We start from the raw sequence: 21,013 nt of genomic DNA, 5'->3' as shown, positions 1-21,013 counted from the left end.
GCTTGCCAGGGACCAGGCGTGCATCAGGGCCGTGGAGAGGAGATGGGGCAGGGCTCACTCACCGCATTCCCTTCTCCGGGGCCTGCAGCTCAGCCTGCTTCATCCAGAGGCTGGTGTGGGGGTTGTGGAGGGCAGGTCAAGCAAGCAGGGGCCATCGGGTGGGGGGAGAACTGCTCTCTTCTTCCTCCTGCAGAGAAGTGGGTGAGGTGGTGAAGGACGGCCGGTCTGGGAGCCGCCTCCTGGGGGGCTGCAGCGTACGAAGACCAGCAGTGGTCGGAAGGACACTCCCGGAGAGGCTGGGTGCTGACCACGTCTGCCCCTCGGCTGCTTGCCCTGCATGTTCACATCCGGGGCCTGCAGTGCTCTTCCATCTGGGCCTGTCGATGCTTTCGTCTTTCAGGCCTTCCCACTCCCTCACCTCCGGTGAGACTTCCCTAAAGCTGGTCACGTCTCACCTGTCACCACAGCACTGTGTTTCTCCAGGATGGACAGTGCTCATGAGGAAGGTGCCGGCAGAGCACCCGGGGGACAAAGCCTGCGTCTTCTCCCCCCACCCCACCACCCCCCACGGGCCTGGCGCGCACGGCTGCTCAGTAAGTGAATGGACGAACGGGGAGGCGCTGCCCGCTGCTCACACACACCCGTCAGCCCACAGTGTGGCGGGCGGGGGGCGAAGTGGGCAAGAGCACATAACGATAAAACTGGTTTTTACAAAGCGATGCTGTTTGTACCAAAATATTTAATGAATATGCTGTTAAAATAAAACCAACAAAAGAAACAGTAATACAATTTTACTGGTTTATATTTCAGTTCATAAAGTTGACACAGTGAAACTACCCTAGCACAACGTCCACACACCTAGTTTTAGATGGGCTTATAGCGGTTTCGGTAACTGAACAAGAACGACACAGAGAGCTGTGGGGGGCGGTTTGGGGGATCAGGGGTTGCCGCTCATTACCTCCCTTATCACCGATGACCTCAGCAAGTGTTAATATAGCCAACAGGAAAAGAGAGAAAACAACCCAAGTGTCTTTATATACAAACCAGTGCCTCTTGTAACCAGCTACCTCCACACTGCGCGCAGAGAAGACGGCAGAATCATCCGCGAGACAGCCTGTCAGCGTTATCACTATATAAATTAAAAGTCTAAAGTTATTTTTTAAAAAAAGGTGCTAAAACCCCTGTTCTATAGTTTTGAAGTGAGAACTTGCAGCCCTTCTGAGGAGCAAGGCTTGCGCTGGCCTCACCCCAGGGAGGGCCCAGGCAGGCAGGGACACAGGCCAGTCGGACGTGGGCCTCTTGGCATGTGTGTCTGCACAGCCTTACATTCACACACACTCTCTCTCTCTCACACACACACACACACACATACAGAGCTCAGAGTCTTTCTCACTTGTACAACCTGTTGTGCAAAAACACTAGGAACCTTGAAGTGAAGGTGCTCTTCACAGCTCTCGCGACAGCAGGGTGGAGTGCAGAGCCCGACAAACCTTGAGTGAAGTAAGTGCCCAAATAACCACATAATTAACTTGTGCAGATCAGTCCTGGTCTGGGATTTAAACACTGTCAGTTGGGTGCATTGGGAAAAAGATATTTATACACACACACAGACACACACACACACAGACACACACACACACACAGACACATTAAGCAAAATAAGATTTGTCCACGTTATGATTAATCCAGCCTCACAGCCGATCGAGTCACCCACCCCAGCACTGTGGAGTCATTTGGCAGCTAACAATAAAAACAACAGAAACTATGAGAGTTGCATAGAATTGATCAGAAACATGAATAATGCCAAACCAAAAACCTGTGCATTGTAGAGTTTAACAAAACTAGGTGGCTTCAACTACAACCATGAAACCCTCCTATTTAAACAAAGTGCTTCTCCATGTCTACCCGGAGGACCCTCTGCAGCGCTGGAGCAGACACTTGCGTTACTGATCCCCTGCCCTACGTCCCCCTGTATATATATATATATTTATATATATATATATATATATATTTGTATGTGTGTGTGTATTAAAAAAAAAAAAAAGGTTTAGAAAAAAACCAACAGCCTGAAGATCCCCAAACTCTGATAACGTCACCTTGGACGCTGGGCTGGGAACAAGCTGACCTAATGGGAAGAGGCCGGAGGTCACACAGAGGAATGACGTTCAGAGAGTCCAGAGCGGCAGGCGAGTCAGCGGGCCTGTTAGTATCAGCAGTGAGGAGGGCCTCACGGGCTCTGGTCCACAGTGACCTCCCTCCCGACAGGCTTCTATGGATCTGACTTAGGGACATTCTGTCCTGGGACATGTCACAGAATCACACATCTGGCCAAAGAAGGCAACAAAAGGTGTCATGTTTTCTGAAGGGTCTGGAGGCAGCAGCTGCTCTCAGCAAGTCTCTTTCCCTTGAACCCCGGTTGCCGTCTTTATGGAGCTCAGTGTTCGGTTAAACCACGTCTTCTTGGCTGCCTGGACCTCGTTGAGGGCAAGGCCTAAATGGTGCTCCAAGTCCTGGAAGAGCAACAGTGGACGTGAGGATGCTGGTCTCCTGTGCAAATGGCACTGCCTCCCCAGAGCTGAGCCAAGGCAGCGAGTGTAGTCTGTCTCCTGAGACACCTATGGAATCCGCACCACCCCCCAACCCCCCCAGTTCTCAAAACTGGCACAGAAAGATCTGGAGGGCCTAAAGCTTTGGGACCTTTCCTAGTTAAGACCTCATCTTTTTATTGAAACAGCCTCCCATCTGAGCATCTCACCCTCCATCTATCGACCCACTGCACACCAGTAGTCAGGCCGAACGCTCTAGCTAAGAATGCATCATTGATTTCCAGCAAGCACCTTAGACGTCTAGACCTGCTAGCAAGACATGTGAGATGCTTCACTATCTGGGCAGGCCCACTGTGCTCCCTCTGTGCTGCTGGACATGCCATGCCCTCGGCTGGCTCAGTGTTCCTCCCCTTCACCAGCTGCAACCTCTCTTCACTCTCTGATCACAGACCTTGCCCTTGGTGAGGTCCTTCCTAATTATCCCGGACAGTCACCCAAGCCACATCTTAGCTCTGCAGCGCCAGCACCTGAAACAGGGCCTGGGCAAGCAGGTGTCCAGGTGGTGGATGCGACAGGAAGACCAGATCTTCAGCTTCGGCCCTAAACTTGGTTTCCTCCACGCTCGGTGCTCAGCACCTACTCTGCGCTCAGCACGGTGCTGACGGAACTAGTCGTGGAGTGTAAAGATGACCAAAATAAGTCCCAGTTTCTTCAGGAAAGGAGGCTCAGATAAAGGAGGTAATAAGTCCTAAAGCACAAAGCTGGTTAAGTGACAGGAGCTGGGACATAAAAGCTGGTATTGCGAAGCCCTCAGACACCGTGCTGAGCCCCTTCTGTGCATTATCTTTTTTAGTCTTCAAAGCAAACGATCAGAGTGACCCTCATCACCTCCACTGGCAGATGAGGAACCTGAAGTATGAGGAGGTTACTAACCCAACGTCAAAGAGTTCGGTAGTGCAGCTGCAATTTCAAATCATGTGTTCTCTCCTCCACCAGAAGGATTCCAAGTTTGATGGATAATTCTCATTATGAGAAAGCCCAATTCTTAGGACAGGCTAAATACTAATTAAATGTCCTCTAGTAAATAACAAGTAACAGGCTTCTTCCCAGGAGGATTATGGTCAAAGTTTAAAAGGGAAAAAACCCCCAAACCATCAATATCATTTCTGGGGTTTCTAGCCCCAGAAAATCATACCCTCATGCAGGTCTGGGCCACCCCGCATCAGGGGCAAAGGGCTGCCTGGGAATCGGAGGCTGCGACTGTTACCTGGATCTTACACTCTGCTTCCACCAGCTGCAGCTTGGTCTGTGCCAGTTCCAGCTCCATCTCTCTTAGCTGGTTCTTGAGTGTTTCCTTCTCCTCATCTGTATCCTCATCCACATCTTCCTTAGCGGAGCCCGTGCCCTTTACGCGCCCTTCTTTGTTGAAAAACTCCCGGCAGCGTTCACAGTCATCTACTTTTTGCTGAAATTGAAGGTCAGATGTGAAGAGACAAAGACGACGTGAAGGTCTGAGCATCTCCTTTCTGGGGAGTCTGGCTGAGCACTACAGCTTCTGAAAAACTATGTTCTTTTTGTAAATTGTTAGATGACCTACTGGAAAAATCACCTGGCGTTACACAGCAAAAGCAACACAAATATTCTTATGTCTTGATCCAGTCATTTCAAGTCTAGGAACCTTAGCTAAAAAAATGAAAAAGGAGCGACTAGATAAAGATTTATGTACAAGGAATTTCACTGCAGAATTAGAGAGACAAAAAAGGGGTGGGGAGATAAACTGTCCAGCTCCTGGGAGAAATTACATAGGATGTGCTGTATTTATACAAGGAAGCATGCACCCTTGAAAAAGTTTTTGAGGAATTTTTCATAATTTGGTAAAAATGTTATGGAGCTGGGTGAACTAGGACATGAAAATGTCTTTAAAGCATAGTTACAAATACATACCACATTTCATGAAAATAAGATAGCAATGACTGTAAGAAACATCATTTCATTTTCCTCTAAGAAAATATTCTGCCAGTGAAACCACAAAAACTATTGGTTATAAAATGTGTCCCACCTTCAGATGTATATTTGAAAAAAATGTGTTTATCTTAGACTGAAAGAAAATTTGTATGTTAGAGGAAATACAAACATTGAAAGAATGTTAATGGTGATGTAGTCTGTGGGTAGTAAGATTATAAGGCTTTCCGCCCCCCTCCTTTATTCGGATTTTCCATTTTCTTCAATGAACACTATTAGTTTTAAAATCAGAAAATGAATTTTGCTTAAAAAAATAGGTACTGCTGGTTAAACATTGCTTATGATAGAGGCCAACTATCATCTTGTTCCAGGTAAAATGTCGTTTCTTGCAGACATGACCATGAACTCTCCCACATTTCTGTCCACCCAGTTGTAAATATGTAAGTAAAGTATCTTTCAGTGAATTAGTCATCTTAGTAAAAGTTGACAAGTAGTCTAACAATAAAGAAAGAAAACATCAAGGTAAAAAAACTCTGAAACTGGCAACAATTAAAAACTCCCGTTCTCACTGTATCAGGGTCCATTATAGTAGGAGGCAGATGTCCCCACGCTACAGAAAAATGTGGGGAGTGGTCCCCACGGTACAGAAAACCATGGGGAGTGGCCTGGCCTCTGCGGCCCGCACCCTCAAGTGAAACCTGCTGCTCGCAGGACCCTTCCGCCTCAGCGAGGCACTGCAGGAGTCACAGACAGCACCTCAAGTCTCGGGGCTCCTGCATTTCGTCTTTTTACAAGTCAAGGTATCCAGAGGAGGAGGATGTACAAATTTATGAAGAAAAGGGACACTTGTACCTTGAGGTCTAAAGTCAGAACTCTCCTGGTCTGACCTGCGTCCCCCACCCAATGCAAAGAGGCAGAGCACGAGCTGTCAGTTGCTGAGCCAGGTCCCGACAGCTGCCTTGTCAGGCACACATCAGCTTCTCTCACTTTTGAAATCCAAGCAGAATAGCCCCCTCTCAAAATGTTTTGTGCTGAATATAGCCATTAAATGAACTAGGGGGGATAAAATCTCTTTGCTAAATGAAGACTTACCCGAATTTTCTCAATCTCCACTTTATTAGCAGTCTGCTGCTTCTCCAATCTTTCACTCAACTGAGAACAAATCTAAGGAAACAAAGACAGTATTCAAATGACAGTCTCTTCAGCAGTGTCGTAATCTGCAGAGTCTGGGCTCGCGGTGAATTCTACAGTGGAGGCTGGACCATGAATAAGACAGTACTGAGTGGGAGGAGGGCAGATGACAGGCGGGCAGAGGGTCCTCTGGCCCTATCACCTTCACATCCATCGGCCCAGGACCCGCGAGAAGCTGTCAGCGCCACACTCGATGGTCAACGTTACAGACACACCAGACTCTGGAGCCAGCAAGAGATCCCAGGACAGAACGCACAAGGCCAACTCAGTTATGCTGTCAGAATGGACCAGCTGGGGACAGATGGTTCCACATCACAGGACCACACGTGAGCAGCCGGAGTCTGAGGTGCTCCCAAGAACCAGGGTGGCCTCCAGGGATTACGTGCCTGCTTGTGTGAGGGACCTATGGCAGGGGCTCCACAAACATAATCTCTGGACTCCTCACAACAGTTCTCCGGGAGAGTCCCCCTATTTTACAGCTGGGAGTCAGCACGGAACTCATCAGAAGCACAGGGACTCTGCAGGGCCAGAGGCCGAGTGGGGACACGTGGGGGTGAGCAGAGGAAACCCCTCACGCAGCAAGCACAGCACCCCGAGCACGTGGCCCACTTCTGGGGCAGACCCACCTGCTTGTAGTCGCCAATGATGGAGCTGTTTTTTTTAATCTCGGATTCGGCCTTGTCGAGCTCCCGCCGGCACATCTCTTTTAACTGCACACAGTAAGAAAAGCACAGGTGACTGACGGCTGAGGGGGACAGACGGGAGCTGTGTCACGCTGCGCGGACCCCACAGTCCCAGGGGGGTGCTCCGTCTGCTCCCCTCTCTCTCAGCAGTACGAACCCTACTCCTGATGCTGGGAGAGAAGCCAGAACATCCAACAACATCAAACCCTGCTTCAGGTGGGGCTCTGGCTGAAGTCCCTGCTGTCGGTGCAGCCCACACTGGGACCCTGAGCAGAGCAAACGTCTAGGAAAAGCTGACGGCGCTCCTTCAGCGCCTCGGGGGTTACGTGGGACCTGCCCGTCACCTCTCACCTCGGGCCGCCTGACTGAGATGAGAAGCGGGCGGACAGTGAAACAGAAGCAGCCTGCCCAGGGCGCAGACCCGAAGCTCTTCAGGGGCTGTGCTGAGGACAAGCCTCCCAGAGCTGGCTCTGTGGGGAGGAAGCTGTGGACAGGGCAAGTAGGGCAGGAGCCACACACCATGAAACGTCTGCTTTCCTTCCGAAGAAATGTGAACTTTTCTGGTCACACTCAGATGCTGACACACAGGAACGTCTGCCCCAGTGAAAGGGTGGGCTCTGCCTGTCTCCTCCTACATTTTAATTATTAAGAACCACTATGTTGCTTTATCCAGTAAATAAAAAAGGCCTTTGGAGAGAAACTCAAGCCAGTTGTCCACAGAGTTCTCCAAGGCCAATAGGAAGCCAGCAGTGAAATCCCAGCTCTCAAGCATCTGCAAGACACAGAGGAGTGTGGGAGAGGCGAAGCTCCCCGTACCTGAGCAGACTCTTCTTCCAGCCTTCTTTTCTCTTCCTCTGCATCAATCAACTTCTGTTTGGTCATAAGCAGCTCCTTGTTCAGTGCATCTGCCTTTTCCTCAGCCTGAAACGTTTGAGAGATGCTGTTACAGAAGTGAGAACTGAAAAGGGTCTGAATTACGCAGCATAGGCCAACTTTAGGATGATGAGGAAACTGATCCAGAGAGGGGCTGTGATACGCTCAAGGTCACACCGAGAGGACACTTGTGCGTAAGTGCCAGGCCGTCTCCCGCCCAACGCTGCGCAGGGCAGTGGCTAGGAGCTGGCCTTTTGCATCAGACAGCCTGGCCTCGACTCCCATCACTCCGTGACTGTGTGCCACTAGGAGGAGTCACAGAGAACCTGCCGGAGCTTCAGAATCTTCATCTGAGGAAAGGCGTGGAAAGGATTCTGCACAGTTCTGCTAACATGTAGCAGACACTCAATAAAAGACAGTCACCATTATTATGAAGACTCAGAATTCTGGTTTTCTTCTCTGAACTCTCAGTATTGTCTCTGCTTCATCAAACACGTTCTGCATTTTGCTATCGTTCTCATCTGACAAAGGCAGGCACCTCCTTCCTGGCACTCTCCTTTTCTTATCTGAAATGGCCATCTTCCACCCTAGTTTTTTCTATGGGTCCAAGTGAAAATGATACACCTGTACCTGCCCCACAGAGTCCATTACCCTTGAGTGTCCAATGGTAACTGAAGAATGAGAGACTGCAGCATGTGAGAAGGCAGGCAAAGAAATGAGGCAGAAGCTAGATATAGCGCGTCTTTGCAAGCTCCTCACATGCAGCTTCCTTTGACAATGGATGGTGGTTCCCTGAATTTCAACAGTTATGTCTGAGGTCACAGAGTTAAGTGTGTAAGAGTCCCTGCTTCTGCTACCACATCACTTCCTCAGACACGTATTCTTTGGGAGGCATAGGTCCCAGGGGGCTGTGGGCTGAGGCCTTAAGTGGAGAATCGAGAATGGCACACCATGCAAGTCAAAAAGCCATTCAGTTCAGTTGCCTAGTTGTGTCTGACCCTTTGTGACTCCATGGACTGCAGCATACCAGGCTTCCTGTCCATCACCAACTCCTGGAGCTCACTCAAACTCATGTCCATCAAGTTGGTGATGCCATCCAACCATCTCATCCTCTGTTGTCCCCTTCTCCTCCTGCTTTCAATCTTTCCCAGCATCAGGGTCTTTACCAATGAGTCAGCTCTTCGCATCAGGTGGCCAAAGTACTGGAGTTTCAGCTTCAGCATCAGTCCTTCCAATGGATATTCAGGACTGATTTCCTTTAGGATTGACTGGCTTGACCTCCTTGCAGTCCAAGGGACTCTCAAGAGTCTTCTCCAACACCACAGCTCAAAAGCATCAATTCTTTGGCACTCAGCTTTCTTTATAGTCCAACTCTCACATCCATACATGACTACTGGAAAAACCATAGCTTTGACTAGATGGACCTTTGTTGGCAAAGTAATGTCTCTGCTTTTTAATATGCTGTCTAGGTTGGTCATAGTTTTTCTTCCATGAGTAAGCATCTTTTAATTTCATGGCTGCAGTCACCATCTGCAGTGATTTTGGAGCCCAAGAAAATAAAAGTCTGTCACTGTTTCCCTTGTTTCCCCATCAATTTACCATGAAGTGATGGGACTGGATGCCATGATCTTTTGTTTTTTGAATGTTGAGTTTTAAGCCAGCTTTCTCACTGTCCTCTTTCACTTTCATCAAGAGGCTCTTCAGTTCCTCTTCACTTTCTACCATATGGGTGGTATCATCTGCATATCTGAGGTTACTGATATTTCTCCTGGCAATCTTGATTCCAACTTGTGCTTCATCCAGCTTGCCATTTTGCATGATGTACTCTGCATATAAGTTAAATAAGCAAGGTGACAATACACAGCCTTGACGTACTCCTTTCCCTCTTTGGAACTGGTCTGTTGTTTCATGTTCAGTTCCAACTGTTGCTTCTTGACCTGCATACAGATTTCTCAGGAGGCAACAAGGTGGTCTGGTATTCCCATCTCTTGATGAATTTTCCAGTTTGTTGTGACCCACACAGTCAAGGACTTTGATGCAGTCAATAAAGCAGAAATAGATGTTTTTCTGGAACTCTCTTTCTTTTTTGATGATCCAGCAGATGTTGGCAATTTGATCTCTGGTTCCTCTGCCTTTTACAAGTCTAGCTTGAACATTTGAAGGTTCTCGGTTCACGTACTGTTGGAGCCTCACTTGAAGAATTTTGAGCATTACTTTGCCACCATGTGAGATGAGTGCAATTGTGCGGTAGCTTGAGCATTCTTTGGCATTGCCTTTCTTAGGGACTGGAATGAAAACTGACCTTTTCCAGTCCTGTGGCCACTGCTGAGTTTTCCAAATTTGCTGGCATATTGAGTACAGCACTTTCACAGCATCATCTTTAAGGATTTGAAATAGTTCAACTGGAATTCCATCACCTCCAGTAGTTTTGCTCATAGTGATGCTACCTAAGGCCCACTTGACTTCGCATTCCAGAATGTCTGGCTCTAGGTGAGTGATCACACCATCGTGATTATCTGGGTCATGAAGATCTCTTTTGTATAGTTCTTCTGTGTATTCTTGCCACTTCTTCTTAATATCTTCTGCTTCTCTTAGGTCTATACCATTTCTGTCCTTTTTTGTGCCCATCTTTGCATGAAATGTTCCCTTGGTATCTCTAATTTTCTTGAAGTGATCTCTAGTCTTTACCATTCTATTGTCTTCCTCTATTTCTAAGCCATTAGTTACTGGCAAATTGCACATACCTGTGATTAAATGGGGTCCTGGATTAAGCCTGTCCTTGCTAGGGAGTGGCTTATCTTCTCCTCCAGCTCAAACCCAAGCAGCAACCGAGAGGGAAATGAGACTCAAACAACAGAGGAAATAATATGGAGAATGAAGTCCTGTTAAAGACTTTGTTTTCACTGAATCAAGAGAACATCCTGTCACCTCTCCCTCTCCCTCTCGGACCTGGGTAAAGCCTCTGAGCAGTAACCTGTAGCACATATATACATTCTCTCAGTTACTCATCATCACTCCCATGGGAGGTTAAGACTGATTCTAACAAGTATGGGACAGCTGGCTCATGAAGGGGGTCTTCTAACCCAAGAGTCTTCCTTCCCCACCCTGACTCCCAAATTTAGAAAAACGTTAGAAGGGCAAGTGATTCCCCCAAGCTCGCACAGCGGTGGGGCAGAGCTGGAGGCCATGTTTCAGGAGCTGGCGTGCTGTGCTGCGCCCCCTCAAGGGGAAAGTGCACACAGGCCCCTGGGGGGCGGACGGCAGTCCTCCGAGCGCGCCACACTCGCTGCACTGTCACTGCTTACACAAGCGCGTGAGGAGAGAACATGTGGGATAAACACAAATCCGCCACTTCTGGTCATGGACGACTAACCAGGACCAGACTCACCCTACCCCTGTAAATAAAACACTGGACAAAATATACAAAGCTACCGTCTACTGACCCTGAAAACCAACGCAGAACTGTGGCTCCTGGGAGAAAGGAAACAAGCAAGGTTCTACTGCCACTCTGGGTTTCTGCCTCAGGGCATATTCTGGACCAAGGAGCAGGGTGAGGGGTTCCACACAGAGCATGCCTCAAAAACAAAGGGTTACGGAGACAGAGCCAGGGGCTGAGAGAGGCTGTGGCAACTGAAAGTTGTGGGCGAGAGCTCTGGAGGTGAGAGAGCTCCAGAACCACTGAGAGGGCGGCAGAAGAGAGAACACGAAATCATGAGAATACCCAATTAAACCAAAGAAGGCAGAAAAGGGGGAAAAAAGAAAGAAAAAGCAAATACAACAAATGGAGAACAAACAGCAGGGTGGTAGACTTAAATCTACCATATAAATACTTACATTAAATGTAACTGGTCTAAACATTCCAATTAAAAGGAGATTGTCAGACTGAATTTGAAAAAGCAAGATCCAACTATATGCTGGTGACAAAATCCCATTTTATTTTATTTTAACATTTGAATAGAAAATTTATTACTTTCATTTTCCAAGTGTTTTCTTTTTCTATCGGGGAAAAAAAAAGAAATCTTAAGGACAGTTGTCACTTGCTGCCAAATTGAGGGTAGTCTTTCTCCGGTGGTTTAGTCGCTAAGTCATGTCTGACTCTTGCAACCCCATGGACTGTAGCCTGCCAGGCTCCTCTGTCCATGGGATTCTCCAGGCAAGAATACTGGAATGGGTTGCCATTTCCTTCTCCAGGAAAATCCCATTTTAAATATAAAGACATAGATATATTAAAAAAAAAAGAATGGAAAAGGATGTACCATGCAATACTATGAAGACTAGAATGGCTATATTAATATCAGACAAAGTAGATTTCAGAACAAATCAATGACAAACAGGGACATTACATAACACCAAGAGTCCCTCCTTGAAACTTGAAATGTAGTCATAAAGTCAAATTACAAGAAACAAAAACTGACATAACTGAAAGGAGAAATAGATTAGGGCACAGAGTTACACATTTCCTCACTGTTCTCTCAGTAAGTGACAGAATAAAGAGAAAAGCGGCAAGTCTACGGAAGATTTATCAACAGTGAATCAACTTGATCAAAGTGATGTTTATACAACACTCCACCTACAACAACAGGATATACGTACTTTCCAAGAACATGTGGTACATTCACCCAAACGGATCATGGAAAGTCCTAAAATAAGCATAAATATGCTTTTCTTGTCGTTGTTCACTCATTAAGTCCTGTCTGACTTTTTGTGACCTTAAGGACTGCAGCATGCCAGGCTCCTACGTACTCTGCTATCTCCCAGAGTCAGCTCAAATTCATGTTCATTGAGTCGGTAATGCTATCCGACCATCTTATCCTCTGTCACCCCTTCTCGTGCCCTAAATCTTTCCCAGCATTGGGGTCTTTTCCAATGAGTCGGTTCTTTGCATCAGGTGGCCAAAGTAATAGAGCTTCAGCAACAGTCCTTCTAATGAATATTCAGAGTTGATTTCCTTTAGGATTGTCTGGTTTGATCTCCTTGCTGTCAAGGAACTCTCAAGAGTCTTTTCTCTGGCACCACAATTTGAAAGCAAGAATTCTTCAGCACTCAACCTTCTTTATGGTCCAACTCTCACATTCGCGCATGACTACTGGAAAAACCACAGCTGTGACTATAAGGACCTTTGTTGGCAAAGTGATGTCTCTGCTTTTTAATACACTGTCTAGATTTGTCATGGCTTTTCCCCCAGGGATACGGGTACCCACTCCAGTATCCTTGCCCAGAGGAGCCTGGTGGGCTACAGTCCACGGGACTGCAAAGAGTTGGACATGACTGAATGGCTAACACTTTCACTTCCTTCCAAGGAGCAAGCATTTTCTAATTTCTTGGCTGTAGTCACTGTCTGCAGGGATTTTGGAGCCCAAGAAAATAAAATGTGCCACTGCTTCCACTTTTTCCCCTTATATTTGCTATGAAGTGATGGAACCGGATGCCATGATCTTAGTTTTTTGACTGTTGAGTTTCAAGCCAGCTTTTCCACTGTCCTTTTTCACCCTCAAGAAGCTCTTTAGTTCCTCTTCACTTTCTGCCATTAGAGTGGTACCATCTACATATCTGAGGTTGTTGATATTTCTCCTGGCAATTTTGATTCCAGCTTGTGATTCATCCAGCCTGGCATTTCACCTGATGTACTCTGCATATAATTTAAATAAACAGGGAGACAATATACAGCCTTGTTGTATTCCTTTTGAACCAGTCAGTTGTTTCATGTCCAGTTCTAACTGTTACTTCTCGACCTGCATATAGGTTTGTCATGAGACAGGTAAGGTGGTCTGGTACTCACTCCCATTTCTAAGAATTTCCCAGTTTGTTGTGACCCACAGACCCGCAGACCCTGGTATAGCAGAGTCAAAGGCTTTAGCATAGTCAATGAAGTAAAAGTAGCTGTTTTTTTCTGGAATTCCCTTGCTCTCTCCATGATCCAACAAATGTTAGCAATTTGATCTCTGGTTCCTCTGCCTTTTCTAAACCCAGTCTGTACATCTCGAAGTTCTTGGTTCACGTATTGCTGAGCCTAGCTTGAAGGATTTTGAGCATAACCTTGCTAGCATGTGAAATGAGCACAATTATACAGTAGTTTGAACATTCGTTGGCAAAAGTATGCTTTAAAAGTATTAAAATCAGGAAAAGTATGTACCCTGATGACAAATGAATTAAATCAGAAATCAACAAACAGAAAAATTTCTGGGATAAATCCCTAATAGTTAAGAAATTAAACAACACACTATTAATTAACTCAGAGATCAAAGAAATCACAAGAATTGAATGAAAAGAAAAACACAACACATCAGAATGTGAGATATAGCTGAAATAGTGCTTCAGGGAGACTTCTAACTTTGTATACTTATTTTTAAAAAGACTAAAGGTCCAAATCAATGACTAAGTTTCCTCTTTAAGAAGCTACAAAAAGAGCAGGTTAAACCAAAAGAAAAGGAGAAGGAGATAATAAAAAGCAGGAATCAATAAGACAAAAAGAAAAAAAGTCAACAAAACCAAAAGCTGGGTTTTAAAGAGATCAACACAACTGATATACTTCTAGTTAGATAAGGAAAAAAGACAAAAGACACAAATTACCCATATCAGGAATAAAAGAGAGAAGGCTTCAACAGATCCTATAAACATCAAAAGAATGAGGGAATATCAATGATTTTTTATGCCAATACATTTGACAACTAAGATGAAATGGATAAATCACTTGAAAGGCACAAATTACAAGGATCTAGACCTGAAGATTTAGAAAATCTGAATAGCTCTGTGTCTGAAAACATACTGAAATTATAATTAAATAATTTCCGGTTAAGAAAACTCCAGGCTCATGTGCCCTCACTAGGATATTAAAGATTCAATGAACAATCCCACATAAAATCCTTAAAAAAAAAGAAGGGAACACTTCCCAGTTCACTTTAGAAGGCCAGCATTTCCCTGATATCAAACCCATATTTAAACATTAATGAAACTCTATAGACAAATATTCCTCTGGAACACAAAAATCTTTAATACAAATAAAAATCTTAAAAAAAAGAAAACCCCAAGTTTCACAGGAATGCAGAGTTTACGTACAGTGAAAAACAGCAAATAATCACCTCAACGGATGCAGGAAGAGAATTTAACCAAATTCAACACCCACTCATGATAACAACTTTCAGCAAATAGGAAGAAAGGAGAACTTCCTCAGCTGATCTACAGAAAACCTGGAGCTACATCTGGAACAAGGCCCACGCTCACATCCAACACTGTTCCAAGGTCCTCGTCAGTGCAGGAAGGCAAGGGGAAAAAGGAAGTAAACCTGTCTTTATTCAGAGGTGATGTGATTATGTATGTGGAAAATCTAAGAGAAGCAAGAATGCTACTAGAATAAGTGAATTTAGCAAGGTCACAGGATACAAAGTAATCAACTGTATTTGTAGAGACTAGCAATAGGAAAATTCAATGAAGAAAACGATGCCCGTAATAACAGATCAAACTATGTGCACATCTTGTAAACAGAAACAAAAAAAGATCTAAATTAATGAAATCTGTACCATAATCATGGACTGGAAGGTTCAAGGATTGTTTAGATGTTAGTACTCCCCAAGCTGATTTATAGATTCAACACAACCCCATTCAAAATCCCAGAAGGCTTTTATTTTTATAAGTTGAGAAACTGATTCTATTATGTATATATAAATGCAACTTACTTACAACAGCCAAACTATTTAAAAAAAAAACCAAAACACAAAGTTGGAGGATTCACATGACCTGATCTGAAGATTGGTAACGTTGCAGTAATTAAAACAGTGTGGTACTGGCATAAGGACAGACATATACATCAGTGGAACAATATAGAATATCAAGGAGACCCATACATACAGGGTCAATCTTCTTTTGATAGAGGCCAAAGTAATTCAATGGGGAAAGCTTAGCAACTTGCTCAAGGTCAGAGAACTACAATGCAGGGGAGCCAGAATTCAAATCCCAGCAGGTTTGCTACTGAGTCTGTTTCCATCGCTCTCACATTATGTGGTCTCAGTGCAGAGAGCAGCATGCAGGAGAGGACGCAGACGGGGCCTTACACAGGTTCCCTCTCAGTCTCGAGCACCAATGTCAGGACCCATTTCATAGAGGAGAACGCTTGGATGGGGTCACCTAGAGACTCCGTGGCTGACTGGGGATTTCTCCACAGCTGCTGTATGATGGACAAGTCACAGAAGTAACAGGTGAGGAATAACAAAAATGACATAACATTAACTGGAAATACAATGAGGGTTCTGGAAATCCTATAAAGCCACAAACCAGAGCTTTTCTCTGGGATGCAGAAAGGGAAGTATGAAAAGGCATGAAGTTGTTCTTTCAAACATCTAACACCCTGAAGTCAAATAATGGTGAAAAGACCTCACATTCTTCACTTCAGAACCTAGCTTATTTTCAGTGATGATCCAACAGAAATGAGAGAAAACTAACTTGGAAAGAGACTCAATGTTTAGTGCAAAAACATCTATCTTCTCAGCACTGGTGTTTGTTGGACATGGGACCCCAGTTTGCTATTTCTGAGCCGGAGAGGCAGCAGGGGTCCTGCTCCTCTGAGCCAAGAGTGTCAGGCCAGCTGGGTTTCAATCTAAGGGCTCTGCCACTCATTAACACTGGGACTCTGTAAGACATTTAGCCTCTTCTGGCCTCCTCAGTGAAACTGTATCCCTTGCACAAGGGTTGCCTGGAGGGTGTAACATTAAGTACAAAGCACTGTGCAGCACCTAGAACTCCTTAAGGGTTTAGGAAATGTTCTGAAAGATGTCAGTATATTTTTGGTGTAGTTATGACATCAAACAACAGCTTCTTGTTTCATATTTACTTTGGAGGCAGTGTGGCATCACAGATAAAGCCTGGGCATCCCAATCAGATGCACCTGGGATATATTCCTTGCTCTGCTTCTTCCTGGGTGCCTTCCTCTCTCTGAGTCTCAAGTTTCATGACTCTTTAAAAAAAAAAAAAATCCTCAGGGACTTCCCTAGTGATCCAGTGGTTAAGAATCCACCTGCCAATGCAGGGGACAAGGGTTCAATCCCTGGTCTGGGAAGGTCCCACATGCCCTGGGGCAACTAAGCCCACATGCCACAACTATTGAAGCCTATGTGCTCTAGAGCCCATGTTCCACAAAAGAAGCCTGCACGCCACAACTAGAGAAAGCCTATACACTGCAATGAAGACCCAGCACAGCCAAAAAAATATAAATCCTGATCCATAAATGGGGCTCATGTTACAAGGCTGAGGAAAGGATAAGAGATATCAGTTTAGCAAAGTGCTTATCATAGGGCCTGTCACACAGAGCATCACAGAATAAATGGGAATTCACCTTTTTTTTTTTTTTTAAACTATTTCTCACTTCTGAGTCAGGAATGTAACCCAGTTCTTTGACTACTAAGTCAGGTGAAAACAACTTAAATAAAGGGTTCACCTCTTTAGAGGCAGGCTTCAAGAACCTAAGAAGTCTGATGTACTCTAAACTAGTGGAACATCATCAATGTTACTTCTGGGCCCATCAGAATGGCAAATGCAACAGCGCAAACTAAAAATCTACCTGAAATTTTACCTTAAGTTGACTCTTAATTTCACTGTAGAACACAAAGCTCTGGTACAGGACCCATTTCCTTTTCTTTTTCACCTCCTTCCTGCATGACCTACTGTGGCTATAAGAGCCATCACAAGTGTACACTGTGACTTCTGCTTCAGCAACTCAATGGACAGCTCAATGGACACCCACCTCCCCCAGCTCCCTTGGCAGAAAATGCCCAAATAGTGAGGGAATGACTCACAAAAAACAGAAGCTGGGAACCCGCACCACAGGACGGGATGCCAACCTCAGGAGCATACTGGGGCAAACCAAAAAGCAGCAAGATCGCCAGGTTCTGGTTACTGGGAGCTAATGACCTTGCAACACCCTCCCTGGATAAACTAGAAAAAGGAGTGTAACCAGTTACCTGCAGCTATTTATAGCTGACTACCAGACAAGCAGAGGGAACAACACTGTGTAATTCCCACTGTACCCTGGGAAACAGTCATTATTCCACCTCCCCCACTTTACTAGAAAGGAGAGCAGCTGATGTTAGATTCAGATCCATTCAAAATTTCACTCCATATTCTATTTCCAAAGAGAAGTAATATGAACCAGTAGATACCACCATCTCTTTCTCTTCATCTGATGGGTGAACCACTTAGAGAATCTAATGAAAGCATAGACTGCTGAAGAAATGCAGTAGCACACAGGATTTTCATACATGTTTGGTGGCTGTCAAGACCTTGTGAAGTTCATATATCCTATGGGTTCAACATATTATGTAAGTTCCTTATAAACCCTCAACAGCCTAAGCCTGTCTCTAGAAAAATCAATGAGCAGAAAAGTGACAGGAAAATCTAAGTCAGGTGCTGCCAAACTTTGTCCAAGTGCCAAATCCAGCCTGCCACCTATTCTCCTAAATAAAGTTTTACTGGAACACCGCCATGCTCATCTGTTTGTTTACTGTCTGTGGCTCCCTTCCGTGACAATGGCAGAGTTACATAATTGCAACAGAGACCATATGGCCCACCAAGTCACGTCTGTCTTTTTACAGAAAAAGTCTGCCAACGTCTGACCTCAACCACGAACGAGAGACTGCACTATGGGAAGCCTAGTATAGAAAGTGGACGACACCCTGCCAGGAATACCATCAGCTCAAAGTTTTTAAGATCAGGAGAAGCAAAGAAAAACAGAACATCTGCCAGCAGAGATTCCTGATGAAGTCACAAGCTGTGGAGGCACTGGGCTTTATTACAGTTGGCAATGATTAGGCAAAAGGCACATGGTATGCAGGATGACAAACTCTGTTTTGTCTTAAGGGTAAGTTAAGGAAATTACAGTGATTAAATGCTACTGACGACTGTAACAACGTAAGAATCAGCCGAAGAGGTCTTTCAATCAATGTCTGGAGAGGTGTCAGGGACTGCATGTATAATGAGAGAAGAGTGTAGAACGGAGGACTTAATGAGATCATCGATGACCCCTGAAGAAAAGGAAGGAACAAGAGTAGGCACCTCATAAGAGGGAAACACTAACTGGAACAAACACAAAAACTTCAGGATTTCACCTGATTAAGGGAGAAGTGTCTCAACACAAGCATCTTTTCAGACAAGGGAGACTTACGTTATCCAGGTCTTTTCGCAGTGCAATCTTGCTGGTCACCAGCTCATGGGCTAAGTCGTCATTTTCCTGTTCCAACCTCATGTTAGCTTCTTGTAGGCGCCTATTCTCTCGCTGATGGGTAGAGAGAAACCAGTTGCAGACATAAAGATCAGATGGAAATGACAACTTCTCAGGTTAACCCTCAAAACTAATTGCTGAGACCTACAGGAATCAGGGGAGATGTGGCCGGTCCCAATGTGCCGCCAATCAACAGTTCCTTCCTTTCTGTCTCCATTGATTCAATTAACCCTCAAGCAGTTACTTGTTACTAACTGTGACAAAAGCCCAGGGAACTGTAACAAACTAGACAACTAGCATGAAGCGAAACAAGTCTTGCTTTCTCATTTGCAAACTCAAACTGAAACCTAGAAATAGTGAAACTAAATTTTAAAAAGAACTCACTAAAGCTAATTATAGGCACAATTATTTGAAGTGAAAGGTTGAAGGCACTTCACATCACTTAGGCCATAAACAAACCTCAAATCGCTCAATGGGGTCTTCTTGTTGGGCCTGCTGTTCCCTCATGGTGTGATATTCTTTTTCATATTTTTTCAACTTCTTCTGACTAATCTGTAGGATAAAGCACAGCACAAATTAAAAAGCATCAGGAAGAGGTGGGTGCTTCAGGGCTTGCACTGAAGACCAAGATCTCTACTGACCTGGGCATCCCAAGTTAACCACGAAAGTGGTACTTCCTGCATATAAGCCCAGAACCTAAAATTCGTACTCAAATTTAGGGGTTTGTGGGGGGATAATTGGTTCCTGAAGATTTTCCCAAGGGTGTCAGAATGAACATCCAACAGGTGACCCCTCCTGAGTTTTAGGTCTGATCATTCGTCCTCTCCCTCCTCCTCCACCGTTTTCTTCAGCACATAAGCAATGCTACGGGTCTTTCATTCTGTGACCTCACGACCTCTCCACAAGGTGTGGTGGTAATAGGCTCAATTTATAGGCAACTTCACTGAGAAGTAAGAAGTTCTGTAACTTGACCACAACCACTCAGTTAGGGACTGGCAGATCAGGATTTGCGCCAGGCTGTTAGACACCATCCGAAGTTCAAGCTGTAGCCACTTCACTGATCTACCTTCTACCACTTTCCTTTTCACTAGCACCTTCCATGCTGCCTTCAAACAGGCATACTTCTCTCTGCTCTTAAACACATAGTTCTGCTGAGCATTCTACTTAGATGCTCTTCCATCTCATTAAACTACTGTCCTTTTTCTCTCAAGCTTTTTCTTACCAACCACTGCAAACTGCTACACTGCTGACTCACACACCTAACTTTCAGCCCCCAGTTTCAGGTTAATTGGGCCTCCCTGGTGGTTCAGATGGCAAAGAATGCACCTGCAATGCAGGAGACCAGGGTTCAATCCTTGGGTTGGAAAGATCCCCCGGAGAAGGAAATGGCCCCCCATTCTAGTATTCTTGCCTGGAGAATTTCACGGACAGAGGAGCCTGGCGGGCTGCAGTCCATGGAGCTGCAAAAGCTCTGAACATGGCTGAGCGTCTAGCACTTCCAGGCTGATGAGGCGTCTCAGGGCTAGTCTAGTCCAACCTCCTTATTTTACAGATGAAAAAACTGAGGCGCAGAAAGGGGACAGGACAGGCCCAAGCTTGCAGCAGGCTCAGGTCAGCATCTCCTAGTCCCGGCTCATTCTTCCCTTTCTGTCTCACTCAAGGTGCCTGGTGTTCCTTTACACTGGTTCTGAGGACACCTGCCCTAGTCGGCTGTTTACAGGTATGCCCCAGTGAAATTACTCTTGGAGTTTGGCTGCTGCCCAAAGGGAGGCAGCCAGGAACCTACCAGCACTATATAAAGATGCCCACTAAACACCACTGGGGTGAGGCTGCGAGCTGGAAAGTGGCATCCCCTAGATCTTCTGTGGTTTAAGGCTAATGCTGGGGCAAATGTTAATTATGCACGTAACTGATTCACAAAGAAAGCACCTAAATAAAACATCTGTGTGACCAGTAAATTCATAAACAATCTGAACAAATCAATAGTAGAGGAACAGAAAACTGAGGCTTGTGGGCGGCCAACACTTCTTCCCATTACTCTATGCTGTCAGTCTGTGTGAATGACAAGGGCAGGCAGAGATACAAGGCTCCTCAAGTGCTTTGTAAAACATAAAACTGATGCCAAACCCTACAAAACATTCTCACGGGTCTTCAGGATCCTTCGACTTTTCATTCTCATGCTGTGGTAACAAAGAATGAACATTTTCCCCATAACCATACATTTGGCTAGTTACAAAATAATGTCCTCTACATCTCATTATCCCTTATTATATAAATGTCTCATTGTTAGAGTAAAAGGGTAGGTTCCCCCTCAGCATTATAACAGAAGCTGGTGTGTAATGAGTGCCAGACCCTGTACATGTGTTATCTCACCTGGTTCTTACGTTTTTGTGACAGGACATGGGCATTTCTCTGTGTGTTTACTAGGTTTTCCACATTTTCTGCACTGAGGACAAATTACATTTGTAACTGAGTTAACAATGTGACTGCTGTTTAAAAACAATGCTCGTAAGCCGGGCTCCTCTGAGACAGAGCTCTGGCATTCTCTCCAC

General features: G+C 45.2%; 1 protein-coding gene across 4 annotated transcripts in view; it reads right to left on the bottom strand.

Annotated features, from left to right (window-relative positions):
- Positions 1-719: 719 nt before the first annotated feature.
- Positions 720-21,013, bottom strand: part of RABGAP1 (RAB GTPase activating protein 1) — a 162,530-nt gene continuing 142,236 nt past the window's right edge. For all 4 annotated transcript variants that reach the window (XM_043469491.1, XM_043469494.1, XM_043469492.1 and 1 more), the window contains 7 exons: positions 18,921-19,013; positions 18,405-18,515; positions 7,199-7,303; positions 6,326-6,409; positions 5,601-5,672; positions 3,814-4,011; positions 720-2,510 (listed from right to left, as the gene is read on the bottom strand). In XM_043469491.1, coding sequence (XP_043325426.1) covers positions 2,388-2,510; positions 3,814-4,011; positions 5,601-5,672; positions 6,326-6,409; positions 7,199-7,303; positions 18,405-18,515; positions 18,921-19,013 — 786 coding nt within the window. In that variant the 3' untranslated portion in view covers positions 720-2,387. The remainder of the gene's footprint in view (positions 2,511-3,813; positions 4,012-5,600; positions 5,673-6,325; positions 6,410-7,198; positions 7,304-18,404; positions 18,516-18,920; positions 19,014-21,013) is intronic.

The sequence above is a fragment of the Cervus canadensis genome, chromosome 5 (genome assembly GCF_019320065.1).
Source record: "Cervus canadensis isolate Bull #8, Minnesota chromosome 5, ASM1932006v1, whole genome shotgun sequence".
NCBI classification, from domain to species: domain Eukaryota; kingdom Metazoa; phylum Chordata; class Mammalia; order Artiodactyla; family Cervidae; genus Cervus; species Cervus canadensis.
The sequence above is the reverse complement of the archived record's forward strand: the minus strand, read 5'-3'. Positions and strand labels throughout refer to the sequence as shown.